Source organism: Mastacembelus armatus, chromosome 1, assembly GCF_900324485.2.
Source record: "Mastacembelus armatus chromosome 1, fMasArm1.2, whole genome shotgun sequence".
Taxonomy (NCBI): Eukaryota; Metazoa; Chordata; class Actinopteri; order Synbranchiformes; family Mastacembelidae; genus Mastacembelus; species Mastacembelus armatus.
The window spans coordinates 7,126,947-7,148,626 of record NC_046633.1 but is presented as its reverse complement, the minus strand read 5'-3'; the positions used below and the strand labels follow the sequence as shown (position 1 = coordinate 7,148,626).

General features: G+C 38.4%; 1 protein-coding gene across 3 annotated transcripts in view; it reads right to left on the bottom strand.

The window, feature by feature from the left end:
• inpp4b (inositol polyphosphate-4-phosphatase type II B) overlaps positions 1-21,680 on the bottom strand; it is a 99,923-nt gene that overhangs the window by 35,685 nt on the left and 42,558 nt on the right. For all 3 annotated transcript variants that reach the window (XM_026303799.1, XM_026303800.1, XM_026303801.1), the window contains 4 exons: positions 16,306-16,417; positions 12,974-13,040; positions 9,108-9,255; positions 3,476-3,606 (listed from right to left, as the gene is read on the bottom strand). In XM_026303799.1, coding sequence (XP_026159584.1) covers positions 3,476-3,606; positions 9,108-9,255; positions 12,974-13,040; positions 16,306-16,417 — 458 coding nt within the window. The remainder of the gene's footprint in view (positions 1-3,475; positions 3,607-9,107; positions 9,256-12,973; positions 13,041-16,305; positions 16,418-21,680) is intronic.

Here is a 21,680-nt window from a genome sequence, read left to right as displayed (position 1 = left end):
CCCATATGTAAACAAATTCAATGAGCCCCTTTGAGTTAAAGCTAAGATTTCACCCAGTAGCTGGTAAAAGACCAATGCTGTCGTCCATGGAGCCACACTGATAATAAAAACTCTTGACCTATATACTGTTTGTGCAAAAATTTCTTTATCCTGTTAGAATAAAACTCAACACATTTCTGTGCTTGGAGGAGAGGTTTCCAAAGGCTAACATTTAATGGCTAAGCTGTCATCCCTACTCAGTGGGCTCCCACTGTCGGCTGTACAGCTCTGGGGACCGGGCTAATCAAGCTAGTGACAGTTGTAGGTTAGATGAATTAGCCATATCAGATCTCCGTCTGTTTGGCCAGGTGGGCTGGCTATGTGACAGAAGGGCTGAATGCCAGCAGTTCTGACCAACATCTGGTCAGTATCTTTTTAATCTCTTTAATCTTTCCTGTCATTTCTTTGCTCTCAGCCACTTTTTTGTACTCCTTTGATTCCTTTAGAAGGCAAGCAACCAATATCCTATGCTTTTAGAAATGCCTGCCTGGGTGCCTGAGGACAAGCTGAGAAGAAATAAACAAGATCACAAACTGCAACAACCAGCACTGGAAAAACAGTGGCTTGTATATGTGAGGGCTGTCAGATCAGTGTAGGTCTGTTTAAGTAAGTTAGGAGTTTCATCTTCGGGATACTGTAATGCTGAGAGCACTGCAGGCTTTTTTTAATCAGTCCACAGTTATGTTGTAGAAATAGAAGAGGAGGGGAGACATGCTGCGTGAGCAGTGGAATCTGTCTGAGAGGTGTGAATTAGACAAGTCAGTCATGTCTAACAGCACAATTTATGCCTTTTAATGTCATAATTTCAGCTCTTTACTATTACTAATTAGCAGAATAAATATTATTACAATTTAATTTTAACTGCGGCAGCCTGAAAATAAGAAATCATCTGTGCACACCACGGTCTTTACCTTGAGGTAACACTTCATTGAAACCGCTGTGCTAATGAAGAGACTGCAAAATGAAATTAGGATAACATGTCCACCTGTCTTGCTGTCTGTACAGTAACTAGCTTTACTGCCAGTTACATAGATATGTGACACTGACTTAATCTACAATACATGTGGGCCTGGGCCTTAAGCTTTACATATCCCATAAGTAGAGTATAAGATTGAATGACAGTTCTGTGCAGAGAAGTGCCAGCAGTATTGAAGGTCCAGCAAACATCAAGCAGATGGGATTAGATCTGCACCTTTAATTTGTGGGCTGGTAAACAATGGATGTAGGGATGATTCATTTATGAATGGAGTGGAGGTATTAGAGCAACTGAAGTATTCACTGAGGTCAGCTCATCATTAAAAATGGATAAAATGGAATCAGTCTGGGGGCTGAACCTGAACATGGGGGCTCTGCCTCAAACACCCAGAGGACTGTCTCTCTTCTTCCCCTAATGTTTCTACAACAGACTTTGTTTTTCTTTTCTTCTTTCATGATTTAAATAAGGTTTTAAATAAAAGAAATATAAGCAAGACTCCATCTGACCCATGAAATTTGCACAGCCCATTTTTATTTTGTGCTTTAACATCCACCTGACTCAGAACTGACCTTAAATTATATGTGCACTAGATTCAGCCCCTAATTGATATAAATGCAGGAACAATCCTATTTAAGGAAGCACTTCTCAGAGCTATGTGCAATCCTGCAAAACCCCAAGTACTTTATAAACATCATTAAAAATGTAGAAAATACTAACTCTGCCATGGGAGAATTTTATATTTTTGCATCCTCCCATCACTTTTCTAGACACAGCCATAAAATAAGACAGAAACATATGAACAAGTTCAAAATAAGAACATTCTTATTCAGCCCCTAAAGTTTTTTAATCTGTGCAAGGATGCAAGTTAAAGAATTGTGAGGCCTACTGACTGTATCGAACCTTCTGACAAATGACACCCACTTGTTTAGCTTTAGTAATTATCTTATCATCCCTTGTCTCCCCTGTCTCCACTCAACCACGTGTCTTTACATTCAACATCCCCCACACGTTTTGTCTCTACTCTCCACCTCTTTAAATCACATTAGCTGTCAATAATTTGCAGCAATCTGTCCAGCCACATAGTAATGTCTGTCATCCTGTTACATTAATACAGGACTGGATTAGAGCGGTGAGGTTGGCAAGGGCTCCTCTACATTGCAACATCTGGCCCACACAAGAGACTTGTCAGGAACCATAATGACCAACCATTCCCTTCGTCCTCAACCCCCTTCTCCCAAAGGCCCACCGCCCCCCCAACCACCATTATCTCTCATCAGCTGGGCAAAGCAAAATGCAACAGAGACAAATATTTCACTATGACAGTAAATTTACTTCATCATCAGCCATAAAGTTCACAGTAAGCTAAGATATGAAATCCTAAATGTCTATTCTGTTTTTTCTATTAAGATTATCATTATTAAAAATTTAATGATTTTAACTGAGGACAGAGGCAAAGAATATCTTACGAAGAATTAACATCTGTTGTTTTGTACAATAAAATTAGTCTGTCTTAGAGGGTTTGAGTATGTACAGGCAACACCTACTGTATATTCAGTGTACATTACTCTGTATGTGCTGGGTTTCCTACATCAACTACATCACCACCAGGATTCTGTGGCATTATCACATATTTAAATGCTTCCTTGTCAGGTACAAATGAAAATTTGTTTAATTACTTTTTGTGTTACTTTAATTAACAGAGCTAAGTGTGTAAAGTAATTTTATTCTGCAAAACATTTGCAAAAAATTGTGCAAAAACATTTGCATACTGAGTAGAAGACTATTTTTAAATGAGGTGCAAAACTTACAGTTTCGTTTTCACATGGCAGAGATCGATTTCAGTTTCTACGTGCACTGCAAATGTGTGCTTCAACTAAACTGAAAAAAGCATATGGGCACACACTTTTCAACGAAACAAAAAAAAAAAGCATATGGATACACACTTTTCAATTGCTCCTGATAAAACCTGTGTTGCTATGGAAACTCTGAGAGCAAGTAGATAAATGAAACAACCTCGTCTTAAGCTTTTTATCGACACAAATCACCCAGAATCCAACCTTCAACTAAAAGTTATCCTTTCTTTTCTGACTTAACCCGGCAGGTTTGGGCCTGCCTTAGTCTGAATTATGATTGGATTATAGCAAAAACAACATGTCAACAGGTCAGCCAGATTACAGACATACACTCTATTTCAGTCCTTTAATTACTTCTTTAATTTCTGTCTATACTTTTGCACTATACAGTTTTATGCATGTCGCATTTCAATCTGCTGGAGAGACTGAAAAAGTTCAAACCATGTACTAAATATACAGGATCAGAAAACACAGGTCAAATCAGAACAAGGACATTCAAGAAAGCTATGAAGCCAAGGACAATGCAAATACCATGGACCTGAGCATGTGTATTACTATAATTCAGAATATTTATGAAGGTAAATTTTATAAATGAAAATGGCCATACCAGTAACTTTGTCCAGTTCAGCCAAAGTCTCCTGGTAGGAGCTGATGAGCCCTCCGTATCGTGTCACCACCTCCTTCCGTAAGTTGTCCCAGTGGGGAGAAAGCTCTCCCAGCTCCCTCAGATCCTGCACCCTAAAGACAAACATAATACATTAATACATTTTCAGAATCTTGGTTTAATCACTGTTCCTTATTAGCTTCTGTTTTTACTGTAGTTCATTAAAACATAAAATTAGACATAACACAGTTTAATTTAAGGGAAAAACACTACTGACTATACTACAGCTAGTGCTTAAATTATCTCAATTTTCCAGTTAAGGTCCAAAAAAAAAGTTTAAAAATTCTCTAATACAAAGACACAAGCTTGCACATACTGAAACAGACACATGCACTAATACACTAATGTCCCATAGCCCCCTGTGCAGAGCTAGATAAGCACATTTCTGAACCCTTGGGGGAAGGGGTGTGGGGGTGCGGGGATCACAATGTCCTATCAAAGTCCTCCACTTCCACTGCCATTCTTCTACCATTACTTACATTACAACCCCATTCAGCCTTTGCTGGTGTCCCTGGAGCAATCAATTTTCATCTAGCTCTGCATAAGACCAAAATCATGTGAGCTAGCTCTTTAAGAAAAAATAGTGGTCAAGCATTAAGAGTGTGTATGTGTTTCTGGGGTTGCTCAGTGGGATAGGAAGCCTTTCTTTATTGGCTTATCTGAAAGGCGACATCAGATGGACAGACATCATTCAGAGATCTCTTGCATCCACCAAAAAATAAACTACAGTAATATTACAGAAATTAAAAGACAAAAGCACTTCAGTGCAGTAATAACAACCACACAGTTATATGCGTTGCTTTTACAATAACACGTGATAATAATTGTACCCTGTATGTCTTAAACTGAAAGCCTGCATGTATAAATACTCATTAGTTCAACTTGTTAAGATCACACATAACTGCATGAATGCATAATGTAGAAGTTATTTCTTTGTTGTTCAACTATAACAACAAAGCATTAGGTGCCGATAGCCTCTCCAGACTATTTCCTGGTTTCCTCCAGGTGAAGAAGTTATTTTTAGATTACTTTGAAGTATTTCAACACATAGCAGAGGACGATGGGAATGACGTTAGTGAGAGAATCTGATGACAGGAGTCAAGGTCATACAATGTGTCAACAAGGTTTTAAAGGTTTGGTTTCACAAAACACAAACGTACAATAACATGTTCTGTTTACAGTGGAACTATTAATGTGACAGAATGTAGTTTCAACATTTACAAAGATGAAGGTTGGGTATGTGATTTACGCAGCAAGACATGGTTGAAATTTTTTAATGTAATACTTTTAAATTGGTAAGCACTATAAAAGGATATGGTGATCAGACTCAGACAGAGAGAGATGGATAGATATACATATATATATATATTTTTCAACACTACAGTGTCCTGCATGGGATTGGGTGGTATCAAAATTGTTTGTTAATGTAAAAAGAAAAATGTAAATTGATAAATATAGCTTTATTGGACATTGGTATTTAAACTCTTAAATGCCAACGTCAGCATTACATTTAAATACCAATATTGGTATGTCAATAATGAGCACCAGAAAAACAAGGAGTATTCCAAAACCTTAGTAAATTTAAGTAAAAATGATTTGCATCGGTTAAATGCCACTAGGGATAAGCCAGGAAAAAAAACAGCTTAATTCATTGTAATCTGGGAAGAATTAAGCCCAGAATAGCATGTTATTAGCTCATCAGACATACAACAAACATTTGCAAATGACATAAGATGCAGTTTTCTTGCCTCAATAAAACTGAACTGGCTCTAAAACAAATGGTAGATCAAATAGGGAAGATTTTCCTCATCTCATCGCTTTCTAGTTCTAAGTAAACCTGCAGCTGGAAACAACCTCTAGGCAGAGAGGTGCCACATGCTGTGCGGCTCTGCCAACACACTCTGCAGGTGGTTGTAAGTAAGTTATGCTTATGGCATAGGAAGACAGACAGAAGGCTTTCCCATAAACTAAGTACATTACAGGCTACCACACGCAAAGGAAGTGCACAGTGCCACGGTCAGCAACACAGCATGCTGGTGATTTGGGACTGTTCGTGTGTAGCATTATTTTTATTTTTGGAATTAGTGTTTCAAAAAATATGTATTTACAAATGACAAATATAATTTTTTTTGTTTAAAAAGTGCTATGTGCAATATTCCCTCGCATAAGATTAGCACCTTTGTGAGTGAGTGTGGGCCTGGCTTTTGTTTGAAAAAGGAAAAAAGGCAATTAGCTAAGAATAACAAACAAAAAAAAAAAAAAAAAAAAGAGTTGCTGTTCTTTCACAAATACATGGAAAGGCAAATCCACACCCCTACCTGGTTTCAATCAAATACATTGTTTAGCCACTTAGGTTGACGTGGCCCCTAACACCATAAATGGGCCATTTAACCACTTGAGGAGCAATGTTGTCTGATTTTCTGGTTTATTAAACAAGTGCTACATAGTACTAGATTGTTACAACAGATTGCAACCATTCACGATAAACTATGTCCTCCGACTACACCTCTCTGCCACTGCTATTTGTCCAGCAGATTGTCAAAGCACACTACTGTCTCCTGAGAGATCTGTTTTTTTCGTCAGCAGGTTAAAGTGGATGATCCCTGTAGAAGCAACAGAGAATGGAGAAAAATAACAGGTAAACATCTGCGTGCTAAATAAAGTTGATATGGGAGTGGGATGCTGGTCACCTCCTATCGGATTTGGTGTGAAAAGAGTAAAAGCGTAAATGAAGAAAGATTGTTTCAGACTGTAAAATTCTATACATGTATAGAAATGGTCACAATGTCAATCTCTTGGTTTGACATTAACAGACGTTTATAAAAAGTGCTCCAGTAAACAACTGGAATAAAATTATGCAGTATTTGGTTTAAACACTTGAAGTTGGAAAGACATTGTGAATGTAACATTATATGTAATAAGCTTTAAATTACCTAACCTGTTTTATGCATGCACTGGATGCTGTAATTGTTTTACTGTACAGTCAAACTGTGGAGTATATTTGATTAAATTTCATATTGCGCTACATTAAGTTGCTGATTATATTGTTTAAAACAACTGTGAGTTGCATTCTGTCTGGATTGGTATAAAATTGTTTCCTACAGTACAAGTGAAGAAACAAAAAATGGATAAAAGGAAAAGAAGGATTTTATTAGGAATTTTAAAAACTGTATAATAATTGGGATGTCACAAGGAGATGTACAGCAGTTGATGCAGTTCAGTTGTTTAAATTTGTTTTAAACATGATACAGATATTAGAAAATGAAATATCAGATGAAAATCAAGTATAAAAATGTATTACAAATTTGAGTCACAGATGACTGGGATAACGGCACACATTTTCCAAAGAGCAAAGATCTATCATATGGGCACCTTTATTTCATGGTGTGTTAGAGTGCCTGTTCAATTTAATCACAGAGACCTTTATCTGTGCAGGGTCAATAAAAACTGTGAGAGGACTGAAAAGCAAACTTCTTTTTTAGACTACGTGTACCTTCTTTTCAAAAAAATAGCTCCAGCAGTCATTAATCTGATCTTGAATGTATCGAAGAACTAAAAACAGTGAAGCTTGACATTTCAATGTCACCTATATGATCTTTACACAGAACAGAAGATTGTATTTATTAAGAGTAAGGAAGGGTGAATGATGATTTTTTTCATTAATGAGAAACCAGACATCTCTTAATGAATGGGGCTTAATTGGCACCCACACACTGACTACACATGCATTCATTATCTTTACACACACACACACACACACACACACACACACACACACACACACACAAAAACAAGGAGTCGCAAAAAAAAGAAAAAAAAAAAATCAGCCACCTCTGTGTTAGATTGGAACATGGCTGCAGACATCAAAGTGAACAAACAGAGGGAAGAAACATCCCAGATTATTATAGAGTGGTAAAGCAAAGTAAGCCACCCACTACCCACCACTGCACACACAACTTTGCAGCTCCAACTGAATCATTAAAAAGCTACTGTAGCAGCAGTGTGAAGCTGGCTGACAGAGTCGGCTAAATGGAGAAGCACCGTGGAAAAGTACAACATTTCATGCAGATTACAGGAGAGCTGCTTAAGTGACCAAGCTTGAGCTATGAACAAACATTATATGGTAGCCATGGTTGGGAGCACACTCAGTGGTCAAGAGATGTATTATAGAGATAAAGATGTTTAATAAATATTCTATAATTGTCTGCTAAATGTAGCTGTGATCAGACATATTCAGGCAGGACATATGGGAACCATGTACCTTTTCATGGGAATGGAATCCATCTATTTGACAAGTAAATCTAGTCAAACGGTCAATAATAGCTTCGTATGTGTGTGGTGAAGGGTGTGATTACCATTGTCCCTTTCTCTATGCGACTATGTCCTTGAACTCAGTGTGATCCTTTAGAGCCAGGTGTCTTTAATTTTTTTGCCTACTGCTTGTATTAAAGTGAGTATAAAGAAATCATCTGAAGATATGTGTGTGTGTGTGTGTGTGTGTGTGTGTGTGTGTGTGTGTGTGTGTGAAGAGGTTGCCAGGGACAACAGGCCAGTTGAGGAATGATGTGTCTTGACAAACACTGGTGGAGCCTGAGGGAAAGAACTCTTTGATCTACTTATGGCTGCACACCCAGAAACTCTCCGCGTCCTTAACCTGCCCTCATTCTGACACAGTAAGTGGTATGACTTTATTCTTTACTTACATAATGTTATGATTAATATGTTTCATACAGTATGTTTTCAAAAACATTTAATCATAAAAGATGCATTAAAGTTTATAATACACAAAAAAACAACAATTATGTTTAGCCTAAGTTTGGAGGGAGTAATATAACAAGGAGACGCCATGGTGAGTTGCAGTAAACAGACCACACATCTCCAGTTCCTCAGTGAGGTAACTATCCTTACTGAGACCTACAGTTGTATGGGAAACTACTCCTACAGTGCACAGCATGAAATCAGACCATGGCTGCACATGGCATGATGGAAAAAGGCCAATTATTGGCTCACTTCTTTATCAAAACAAAGTCGGTTGTTTTGCTGTGCTATAAAGCAGGTGCACCAATTGCCCTTCTCTTGCAACCTGCTGTTACTAACAGTTACCACGCATTCAGACGAGCCTTCCGACAACCATTTGTGAGCATAGCCAGAGTTTGACATTTGCACTGGGGAGGGCAAATATTTTTATTTTTCTTAACTGACGTAAGTGCACAGTCCATCTATTAGAGTGCATGTTGTGCATACAGTAGCAGAATAGCATCAAGCAACACAGTGCATCAAGTCGGTGTTGGAATGTTGTCGAGCTGCTCCTGCTTGTTTGCATGTCTGTGATAGATCTGACTCCTCTCAAAACTTTGAAATATGTATTTATCATTTATCAGTGGGGTTGGTTGGTAAAGGTTGCTACACACACCTACTGTACACATAATGACCTGAAAAGATGTTTTTACTTCTTTACGTCATTGTTCGCCAATGGCTGATGCCAGGTGAACAGTAAACAAGATATCTGGTTCAATGAGAAATCTGCTAGGGATATCCACATCAACAACGACAACATGGGTTCACAGAGACTTACCTGCCCATGTCCTCTTGAATGTACAATGAGAGCAGCTGCTTGGGGATGCTAAAGGACAATGTGCACTCCTCCATTTGTTCCCGCACAAGCATCCATTTGCTGTCCACTGTTTGAAATCTGTACACCTTGCACACCGGATTCTTGAATACTGACAGGGAGAGACAGAGGAAGGGAAGAAATAACCATCTGATACAGCAGCAAATAATCAAATTCTCTTTAAAGATAGTCCCAAGGTTTTGAAATTCACAGAAAGAAACAGAGGATCTGAAACATCTTTGACAGATGGTAACCACAAGGACACCGCAGACAAAAACTCTTCAAAAGTCACATGAGGTATGAAGAACAAATTAAATTTTATAATCAATAACTGTGTCTGCCAGAGATAAGGTGTTTCTCATCTTTCAACGTCTTCTCCCTTTTTCTACCTCAGTAGCAGCACAGCAGACTAGAAGAGAGACTCAAATTCATAGAGCTTGTCCTGTTAATCTTTGCCTTATTATTTTCTCCATTTCCATTTTAATTGCTTGTTTATTATACAACAGTGAGGCACAGAAAGTTGAATCATACAGGAATTTTTCATGGTATCCCCACCAACCAACTCTCCTATTAGAACCAATCCAAATTCAGTCTCATCTTCGGCGTTTTTGCACACAGTGGCTAATAGCAGCAATCGAAGGCTGGGAATGAAAAACAGCTCTAATGCTCTTATCTGCATGCTGGCAGTAGAGGGCAAGAAAGCTGTTCGCCTTAAACAGTGTTTACTACTTTTCGTTTCCAGAACTGCAGTCAGAAAGGAAGTCACTCACAAAGTCGGAGCTGAACTACCCCGGGTGAACTATTGACTATCTTGCTCTAGGCAGTCAAACATGCATGGCACCAGTAAAATGTTTTTGCTTTAATTCAAAAGTGGAGGCCATACTTTAGAACAGAGAATTCTCCCCCATCCAAGACCTTGTACTGTACTGTGCTCTGGTCTGATCCCAGATTGTCCTGTTATTTGAGTTTCTTTAATCAGCTATGCCCTTGAACACAGATAGGTTCAAGAATAAAGACCATAATAGGAGTTTTTATATAATAAGAGGATATTCATTCAGGATGCAATGTAATAAGGTGTGCTGCCTGGTTAGGTTCAGCAACACACCATAATAAGGTACCAAGTAAATGCTGGACAATCATTTGAAAGCAAACACTAAACAGGCATCTGAAATGTTAAAAAAAAAAACACCACCAATAAGTAGCTCCTACTAACAAGAATTGTATGCTTATCCAAAGCCTCATACTTTATTCATCTGAGCCTTATACCTTTGTTGTTGCCCGAATACATTATTAAAATGCACCTATGGGCCACATCATTACACTGGGTTACAATGGCGCAAATATCATTATCATGAATGGGACAAATATAGTTTACTTTGTCTTAATCCCACACGTATTGTTGTGTTCCTTTTAACAGTTAATATAAAAGAATATCTACCAGTATTTACTACTTAGTATTGTTAATGCACTTAAAACTGCAGGGAGGACTTCCTTACAATAAGAATGAGATTACAGAAGAATTAATATTTATGTAAACTGTTTCGTTCTTGAATCTTTGAAGAAGGCACACTAGTGCTGAAACATCAACTGATGAAATACAGTATGAAATACAAGTGCTTCTGCTTCCTCTCAAGCACGTTTCTTATTCCTTGCTTACAGTATACTATGGTATATACTTCTGTTTGAGTAAACAAAAACTACAGTGGTTTTAGAAAAGTATTTAGTCTATTTAAAGTTAAACTATATATCTGCGATCTAGGGCAGTACAGTGGAGTAGTGGTTAGCACTCTTGCCTCACAGCAAGAAGGTTCCTGGTTTGAAACCCAGCAGGGGACTTTCTGTATGGAGTTTGCATGTTCTCCCTGTGCTTGCGTGGGTTTTCTCCAGGTACTCCTGTTTCCTCCCACAGTCCAAAAACATGTATGTCAGGTTGATTGGTGACTCTAAATTTCCCATAGGAGTGAGTGTGAGTGTGTGAGGTTGTTTGTCTCTATGTGGCCCTGTGATGGACTGGTGACCTGTCCAGGCTGTACCCCTGCCTTTCACCTAAGTAGAGTTGGGATAGGCTCCAGCAGGTGTCTGTGCATGGATAGATGGACGTGCAATCTATGGAAAGGGTTTCCATCTTCCAGAGTAAATGGGCATATAGCTAAGTAGCACAGACAGTAAATGTGGAAGTATTAAGAAATAAACTAATGGATTGTTGGTATTGTTGTTTGACATGGTTGGGGGTTTTGTTGCAATTACAAAAATCTAGAAAAATGTTATCTGCATGTTGTAAATAGGGAAAAACTATGCAGTTGGCAAGAAGCCAGAAGCCATGGTCAGCATTTTAGAAAGGTAGTAACATCTGGTTTGTGGCAGTCTCTGCAAAAAAAAAAAAAAAAAAAATCGCTAACCACATAACTTTACTTACTGTTAAATGTTCAGCATTGAAACAGCATAATAATATTGATAATAGCATAATAAATACTATCTATCTTTTCTTGGTAATATCATAATTTGTGTAGATAAAAATCCATACACGTACAGACACTAGAGAACCTCTGAAGGACAATAAAAGAGCCAAATTGGCTGTAAAGAGGCTTATTATTAATTTTCAAGGATGCTGAAGTTGATGTTGAAATTAATGATGATTAGGTTAAGACTGGCACTAGAATGACCCCAGAAAGGATTCATAATTGCATCTAAATGAAATGGGATATTCAGACATTGCTGGCATGGGGATTAGACTGAAGTAAAATGAATGACAAAAACAAATGGGGAGCAAGGGACACGCCGGTGAAGGCAGAACCTTAAACTGAAAAACGACAGCTGCTGACTTCCACCTCCGTCAGAGAGCGGATTAACCTCTGAACTCCCCCCTACCACCACGCTAATTTGAGCACCAATCAGACGCCTCTGTTTCCCTTCCTGACACCTCTTAAGAAAATGACTTCCTGAGACGTGCTGTGTGTGGCTCTCCTAACCCCCTGCTCTGTATTTGCTCATTTTTGAAGGTAATAAAAGTGGAAGTCTAAATTGCATTACTCAATCTGGCAGGGTCTGCAGGGAGAGTATTGTTTTGATGGGCTGCAGATGTGTACCTGCAAACACGGCTGCAGTTCTCTGGCTAATCACAGCAGAAACAGTAAGCAACAATGACACCCTTGTAACATGTTTATTGCTGTAGGGGAGATTAAGAAGGTGCTGGGAATGTGAATAAAATGAATATATGGAATGAATGAAAGGATACAATAAATAAAAGACTAGTTTCCCAAGATTCCTGTGATCTAGGGCTGTGAACTTTCAATACAAAGGGAGTCTTGACCTTTTCAGGTTTACCCATGTTTTGCCTGCGTTGTTCATTTTCTCTCTACAAAGCACTCCTTACCAGTGACAGAGCTAGATTGCAGCTTAATTAGTCCAATGCAGCCAGCTTTTTCACTGCCTAAACACGTCTCACAAATTACTGAAACACTTCTATTCAATGCAGGAAAAATTCTGTAATCAAACAGGATACCTCAGAGATGCCTCAAATCCTGTTAAAATAAAGATTAATCAGGAGTTCTTAATTGATTATTTGATAAATAGAAATTTTAAGAGACTTTTGGATAAAGACAGATATTAGAAGACATTAACTTCCACAATGGCATCTCACAAAAAGTCCATTAAGGGCACTTGCTTTCCATTCTTTCCTGCAAAAATGACATTGAATTTTGGCAAAGGAACAGACTCACAATATAAAGTAGCTGTAAAAAAGGAAAATTTTTCAAGAAAATTTTTCTTTGATTGCCATGTTATTTAGCAATGAATGGTAAAATTACAGGTGTGCTGGTTGTAAATCATACCTGGCCCTGACAGTGGGTTTTCTCTCTCATTGCAGGCATGGGAGGCAGACTCACAAACCAAGGGACACTGGAAAGGAAAAGAACAGAAGGAGAGAAAAAGAGAGACACATTAGGCTACTTTACATAAAAAATCGGAAACAACAGCTGTGCGGTGGCTTTTCTGAGAAGCTGGCAGGCTTTGATTCTGACTGTTAGTTATGATTATGATGACGATGACCACACCCACAAGCAATATTTCAACTGAAAGACAAAGTAGGTTACTCCCAAATATAAAAATCCCAAGTTGGCTATGTCAGTCAGAAGCAGTACATTAGTGTCAGGCGCTGTAATCAGCAGCTCCCTTCAGCATTGTGGTAAATTCAGCTATTTCGATACAAGCCATTTGTACAACAGCACAATTTGGTGCCTAATAGATTTTTTTTTTAATCCAGAAAAACAAACAATCACTTTAAGACACTGTAAAAATGTGAAAATAACTAAAGATATTATGCATCAGTGGTTTAATGTGTGACTTAATTACATTTGTAGACTTGTGGTGTGTCTTTTTAGGTGTCATTATTACTTTATTACTTTAATTTCAGTGCAACAAACGCAGATAGAGTACTGCTGAATACTGTATATAGTACATTTAAACACTAGACCCATATAAACCCACAAAGAGCAAACAGCTGCTGCACTGTTCTCTGTTTAGCTCAATTGTTCAAGCATGTTGAGCTTCTGCATTCACTGCAATCAGTGATGTCACAGTTGGTGACAGCTGGAGGAAAACACCTGCTGTGAATTCATGTATTGGGTGATGGGTTAGTAATTTATGTTGCAATGTCATTGCCATTTCAGTCTTTATCTATTCAATATACTGTAGTTTCCCCTTATAATGGTATATTCCAAATAAGTGATACACAGTACAATATGTTGCTCATACAGAATAACCACAGGTTGCCTAAAATAATGAAATAATGCCACAACCAACAGCAGTAATTTTCTGTGCTCTATGTGTGCTTTTGATTTTCCTCGCATTACCTGATGGTGAACCTCACAGTTTTAATGCTTCAATTACAACATGTTACCTGGCAACAGACCCATTATTTTTAATGTGGTTATTACAATATTTCAGGAAAGGAAATGATCTGATAAAGAAAAAAAATCTAATCTAAACTCTAATATGACACATACTATGTAGTTCTGAATATGCTCTATTTTAGCTTTAGGGGATTTTTCAAACTGACACTTTGCCTAAATTTACATCTTGCTTCAGTACTCCTTTTGTTAATTTCAGTAGCAGAGTTAATCAGCTGCAGCTAGCTAATTAAGCTAATCTTAGCTTCACAGGTTTGAAAGCACTGTCGTTGGCTGACTTTATGTTTCTGGCTGACTTGGTTTAAAAGAAAAATCTTAAAAAGGGTCTTAATTAGGCACTAGATGGCTACATGTATTATACTGTGCTAAACTAAACTGAGACTAAAGCTGCATGTCTCAGGAAAAAAGCAAAGATAAAGCATTATTCCTGTATTGCTTCCCAGAGCCAGTCAGGTAAAATAAGGAAATATTAAGATTAGACTGTCCATGGTTTCTGCTTATGCTAGGCCTTTGATACTTAAAGCCTTCATAGCTTCTTGATGCCTGAAGTTTGATCCTCCCCATCAAAGCAATACTGACAACTAACAATCTTTCTCTGCCCTGCTTGATGAACCATTTAACATATATAGACAACCAAACCTGTTCCCAGAAAAGGACCTTAATGAATGCCACACACACACACACACGCACACACACACACACGCACACACACGCACACACACGCACACACACACACACACACACACACACACACACACACACACACACACACACACACACACACACACACACACACACACACAAACACTCCAAAACAACACTGAACAACTGGCATCCGGGAATTTTCAGTAAGCACACAAGTAAGGTCTCTGAAAATGAAAAGTATGAACAATAAGCCAAGGGCTACAGCTGTGAAAGGAGTCCCATTGTAATTGTAGGCAGCAGACTGCATGTGTACAATGGCTCTTTGATGACTAAAATATGTAAAGAGATCAGATCAAAGGTGACCGGAGTCTCTTTCTTGTTTCAGCTGACTGTTTTGGCAGGGTCAGTGGGATATTCATGAGTAGCAACCACCCAAGCAATGACAGGGAGTGATCAAACAAGTGCCCCTCCCCACTCAGATACACACATTCACAGTCGAATGTAACCTCAGGCAGCCAGATAAGCACATGACTAAAGTAAACTGAACAAGAACTTCCCCACAAGTGAGTGCTGACTTTCGAGTGAGCCCTACCTACTGTTTGTCATATTCCTTCCCTCTTTCCTCCCCTCATCTACAACAGAAATAACACACACAAGGGGGAAATGTGCTGTGACAACATACTCACGCACAGACATACACACACACACACACACAGGCAACACATTCATCAAGGCGACATGGGCAGATTGTCAGTGACACTCCAGAGCCTTGCAGGGAACCTTCATTCACCAGCAACAGCGGTGGGCAGAACCAAAAGCCAGTCAGCCATGTCGAAGCCCTTGGTCAATTATATAAGACAGTGATTCACCCAAACATACACACACATACACTTGCACAACAGCAAATCTGCAGCATGCAGGGACGGCAAAGCTCCGTGCTGCCTTGCAAAGCTGTGAATGCGAACATTAAAGCTCCTTCTGTAATTTCTTTAAACTTGACTACTGGCCCTACAGCACAGATTCACTTGATAAATGTTCAACAAATGTGGCACTAACAGGAACATATAAAAAAATTACATACAACTTTATTTCTGGTGTAGTGGCACCCCATTTCGATGACACAATCTTCGGTTTACCGTCAAACTCCGAAGGAGAATATTCTTTCATGCTCTGATTATGTGAGTCACTTTGGAGCTAAATTGAGCAGCGTGTATTGTATGAGATCAGAGTAGAGAAGAGGGTTCTAGCAGCAATGAGAAGGCCACATCCAGGAAATATCTTGATCAAATGAAACAACGTTTCAGGATTGGCTACAAAAATCCCACACAAACAGTCATGCACTTCAGAACGTTAACTTGGCCAGTCTCTTTTGAATCTTTCCTATTTACAAACAGACACACAAAATGCAAATGTACTCACAGACACCGACATGACACGCATTCACATCCCGCAAATCCCCATTAGGGTTTACTCAAGTTTTTTTTAATCTCATTGGAGGACTTGAGCAGTGCCAGTCTAATCCCAGCATTAGAGCACACAAGGCATCTAAAGCATGGAGACTGCTGCTTCATCTAGTTAGGCCACCGCCGCCGCTGCTGCTGCTGCTCTACCTTCTGTGACGGTATGTCGGTGGTGATGTGGTCTACATCAACCTCCTCCATCTCCCCCATCTTCAGACGGCTCACCACCACAGTTCCCGCTGTGCATGCACCATCAGATGACCTAAAGGGATACGGGAAGAGAGAAAACGATACATTCAGCATTAGCCTCTTCATTTAATCTGCTGAATAAAAAGTCTAATCTTTTCCTCTGGCTACCAACCCTCTATGAGCTTCGGAAATATAAATCTCCTCGTTGGGCCCCCTGACTCTCCAAACTTAATAAGCTTATTTCTAGCCTTGAACAGGTTGTAAAATTATTAAGCAGTTTGACTGAAAAGTAGAATCGGGACATACAGCAGACACTGTGGCATTTTCTTTTCCTGGCAGATTTTCAGGAGAGTCTGTATGCAGAATAAAGTCGAGGCTGCTCCAGTTGATGGGGGTGAAAGAGGGAACATTTTGCATAACTGTTCAAATGGTGCTCTAATAACCCTGGCTATGTGCTCAGACAGACACAAAATTGAGACTAGAGTGTTCATATCAGGGAGCCCAACCAATCACTTTCCCAATCATGGAGCCATGATTAAAGAACTGATAGAAAATCTATAGTATTGGCAGCCAGACAGACTCCGTCAAATGAAGAAAAATGGTCCCTGGTCATTGCACGATCAAGTCTAATCATCTTAGCAGACTCATCTCTAATGTGTTCAGTTCCACTCCAGCTGGACAAAATATTGGATGTCGTGTACTACCCAGTGGTCTGGGGAGACGGGTGAAACCTAAGGAAAAAAAAATGCAAGAATGGTGATAGAAGCAGAAAGGAAGTTTACAAGACCAATCCATCTTGGCCAGATACAAGGAAGAAAATCTCACTTAGGTTTCCCTTGAGTAAAGGGAAGCAGAGACGCTGAGGAAAGGTAAGAAGAAATGTGAAGGAATGCATGAGAGGTAGAATGGGAGCACATGGAGGGAGACAGGGAGAAAAGTGTCTCTGTGGTGGGACACTGGGAGCTTCAGTTAGTGCTTAATGTCATACAGCATTCCCCACGCAGAGAAAATAACATTGGTTGGTTTATAAATCAAATCATTGTCCCTTGCCAGACACCTGTCTCAGTGTTTACTCCTCTGCTCATCCCCCCACCCCCTCCTCATCATCTCTCCCCGCCTCTGATTCAACTGAAGCAGGGTAAAAGAAAGTCACCCTGACTTTGAACAAACACTATGTACTGACAGTAGCCCACACATAATCAAGGAAATGGAGATTAACATGCATCACATTCAGTAATAGTCCTCCCTAGGCAAACCCTAGGGGTTACAGTGGCCCTCTATTCTTTAGATTGCTCTGCCTCAATCCACTAATGAATACATTTAAACACAGGAGACTTTTTTAAGAATTGCTTGATTTATGTTTCTCAGTGATATATTGTGTTTTTTTCTTTGATCTGTGGCCAAACGTAAACTCAACACCTATATATGTACAGGTGGACTTATATTAATTGCAGTGGGTCATCTCACTGCTGGTTTAGTTTTAAATTCTTCTGATATCAAGCAAAGAAACAAACAGAGATGTTTTAAATTTCTGGTCTTCATTGACACTCTTTTTTTTTTTGGTTTGTTTTTTGCAAGCAAGTCTTTAAGCATGCACACAAACTGACCTCAAATCAACTTTGAAGGTTTTGAATTGTGTATGAAAGAGAAGCTCGTCTCCCACTCCTGCCCCATCTCCTACCAGATCCCCTCCTCTACCACCCCGCTCTTTCCGTCTGTTATGTTCTGGCATGGAGACAAATCTGCAGACTGTTCTTTGCCTGCAAGCCCATCTTTTTTTTTTAATCTAATAGGCCCAGGATCTCTTTTATGACAACACTTAATCAGATGGCTTTGTTAAAGTGACAAAAATAATGTGCTTAAAATGTCTGCTGTGAATCTGGCACAACTCAAAAAATAATTACTTATTAGGTAAAAACCTTATATTTAACAGTTATTTTCTTTTGAAAGCCTATCTTGCAATTTATAAACACATTTTCCAACACAGTAACATACAGCATAAATTGTTCAGAATAACAGCTCTTGAAACTGCAGGTCTAAGAGGCTTTTGATATATGAGCCATATATGTATATGAATAGTATACATTTGTATGTATACACCGAACTATACACAATGGCTTAAGCATACATTTATGCTGTAAGTGTAAGAGTGATTTAAATATAGTCCCAATGAATTATAACAGAAATGATCTCATTCTCTCTTTATAGACATATTTATAGAAAATGTACAGCATATAACCCACTAAGGATCTCCAAAATAAAATTTGATGATTTCCTACTTCCTACTAAGGTCCAATTAGTTCGTATAGTCTTCACTACAGAAGCTGCTGTGTCATGCTTACTTAGCTGTGAAGCTAGGTGTAACCAGTTTTATTCTGGCAACAAAAACACACATGCTAGAAAAGTTAATTTGCCTAATAAACACTGACTACAATGGCTGTTCAAAACACAACAGACAAATTAAGTGTAGTGACACTCAGCACCTTGTGAAAGTCTCTACATCAATGAATTTAATAGTCTGTCAGGGTGCAGGTTGTGATCCAAAAACTCTGACAACGCTTATAATGAGGATGTGTATTCAATTAAATGAGAAACAGATTACAGTGAATCTAGGATCTTTGAGACTAATGTGACATACCTAAAACCACCAATCCTAGATTTAAAAAAAAAAAAAAAAAAAAAAGATTTTCGAATTTGGTTTGATTAAGCACTACTACTGGAGCTGGATATGCTAAACGTGTGCCGCCATGTAACAGGGATTTGTGCACCATTATATCTTCGCATTTTCAGTTTTCCCCCTATTAATGTAAAAATGATCATTGTTACTGCTGTAACTTGCTATTTGGGTGGTTGAGTAGCAGATACAGATGAGTGAAAAATCTGGAAGTGGATCAGATTTCCAACGGTCAAAGGCAACTAGAAGAGGAAAACCAGGAGAGCAAATGCCCTCTTTCTGGTGCCTTGTTAACCTAATAAGGAAAGAGTTCTAGAGTGATGCAAAAATAAAGTGAAAGTTTATCAAGAATCTTCAAAGCAGTAATAGTTCTGAGGCCGTCAGGAGCTTTTCTCTGTGGAAAGCCTTAAAATGAAGCCACTTGCTTTACCCCTCACAAGGGATTTCACTTCACCTGCAGGAAACTAAAAATGCTCTGTAAGACCTGGAAAAAAACTTACTTTCTTGGTCCAAATTTTGCACACAAAAGTCTTGGTTTAGAAATCCTTCAGGACATTAGCTATATGTGGAATGGGAGTGGGTAAGGAAGATTCACAGATTTGTATCAATGCATGGAGACAAAGAATGTTTTCTGCTGCTAAGCATGTTAAGCATGATGTTTTTCATAGCTCACCGCTATAATTTTGGCCATCCTGGGTTAAAAAAAGACCAGTACGGCCAGTTTGTAAAAGGTCTTAATTAATGAGTAATCACACTCTTTGAATTACATAGCATCAATTCTCTGCATCCTCCAATCACATCATATCGCACTGAACAGCACTTCGAGGGATCAGATCATGCAGGATTGTGATTAGGGTCTGAATCATACAATTCACAGTGATACTTGATACATATGTACAGTAGATAATATATTGGGCTGCTGACAGTGGATCAACAGCAGAGATGTCCAAAATCTACTGCACAGGCAACAAGAGGCAACAGCCGTGAAATGCAGCAACAGAGGTGTAGCTGAGACTCTTGACCTATATAAAGCTGGATGGGTGGGTAAATATAGTTCTGCCTAGTTTTTATGTTAGGACACAGGACTGTAAAACATTAGTGAAGCTTTTGAAATAATATTGCGGGTCCCAATCTTGATTGTGTATAAATGACATCATGTGACTCAGCAGTAATTAGTCAGTCTGCAACTTATTAAATAAAACTAAACAACAGGCACTGAGCTGGCCAATATAACCAGGGGACTCTATACTGAGCATGCACTCTCTGGTTTGTCTGGACCATGTGAAGTATATTCCCTATGAAAAACTGCCCTGGTTTTCTCTCAATGAAGGGTATTTGCATGAAAAATATATATTGTATTCAGTCTGTATCTAAAATTAATGCAATACACCCTGTTTATTTAAGTTTTATAAGAATCAGTCTGGTAGAAGCAGTATGCTCAAGAGTTTTGTCGAGGTCAGGTATCCCAATTGTGAATCAAAAGAAGCTGATTCATCATTAATACACCAGTGACAAAAAACAGTTTGTCTCTTAAAATAGATACTAAATGCAATGAATAGGAACTATGTCAGGGAAATATGCAACTTACATTATATGTGAATTTTAATGCGCCTGTATTCTGTAAACTGTATTCTTGCATGACGAGAGCTGTCTTCACAACACATTTACTTTTATGTTAGTCTTTAACGAGTGTCAGAAACAGTCTGGGATAAGCAGTTTTCACAGAATAACCAAGGTGGAACAAATATCCAGAAGGGGTGCTATTTCTTTCACCAGTGTTATCAACACACACGGGGGCTCGAGAGTAGGCAGTTGATACATTTCAAAGAAAAGTCAGATGTGGGAGAAAAGATAATTAAGAAGCTGCAACAAAAAGAACAGACAACTCAATGAGAAAATCCCTTGTGATACATTAACAAACTGTAGTAGAGAGAAGTAGAGAGCTATAGTATTTCTGGATAGTAAATTCAGTGAAAAATACCTAATTGAATATCAAACCGCAAAATGTATAAAGATTATTTTCTCATGACAATAGTGTATATAGTAAAAGAGTTTTCACATATGTCAAGCTGTGAATATCTGCTCTAATATAAGATAATGACATGTAGACTTTAGTGAATTTATATTTAAAAAATGATAAAAACAAATGGGATCCTGCTTAGCATATTTTTGTCAGAACCCATAAAATTTAATTCACCACTGAGATCCATATTCCTGTAATATCCATAAAGAACTCAGACCATACAGTACTGTATCTGATAGGGTTTAGTATTTTATAATAATACTTTATATAATGCCTTTCTGTAGTTTATGTACTATTTTCTGTATTTGAAACATGTCAGTTTATTTTATTAAATTTGTTATTGTATTTTATATTTGATTTTTATGTTTAATTTTACTTTGTTATTGTCCCTTTTTTTCTGTAGCACAGGAACAAAAACAATTTAAACAACAAAACAATTTACTGCAAAGGATTATTTAAAGGATTATTAAATTTTTGATTCTGATCTAAATTTTTAAATTCTGATATTTCAAATTGTTCCCATAGGCAATGCCAATGATGTGTGAATGAGGCTTAAGCCCTGAAGGCTTTTCAGCAAAGCCCCAAATCTTTACTGTTCATCCCATGTGGCATTTTTGTACTAAACCCAGATCATAGCTG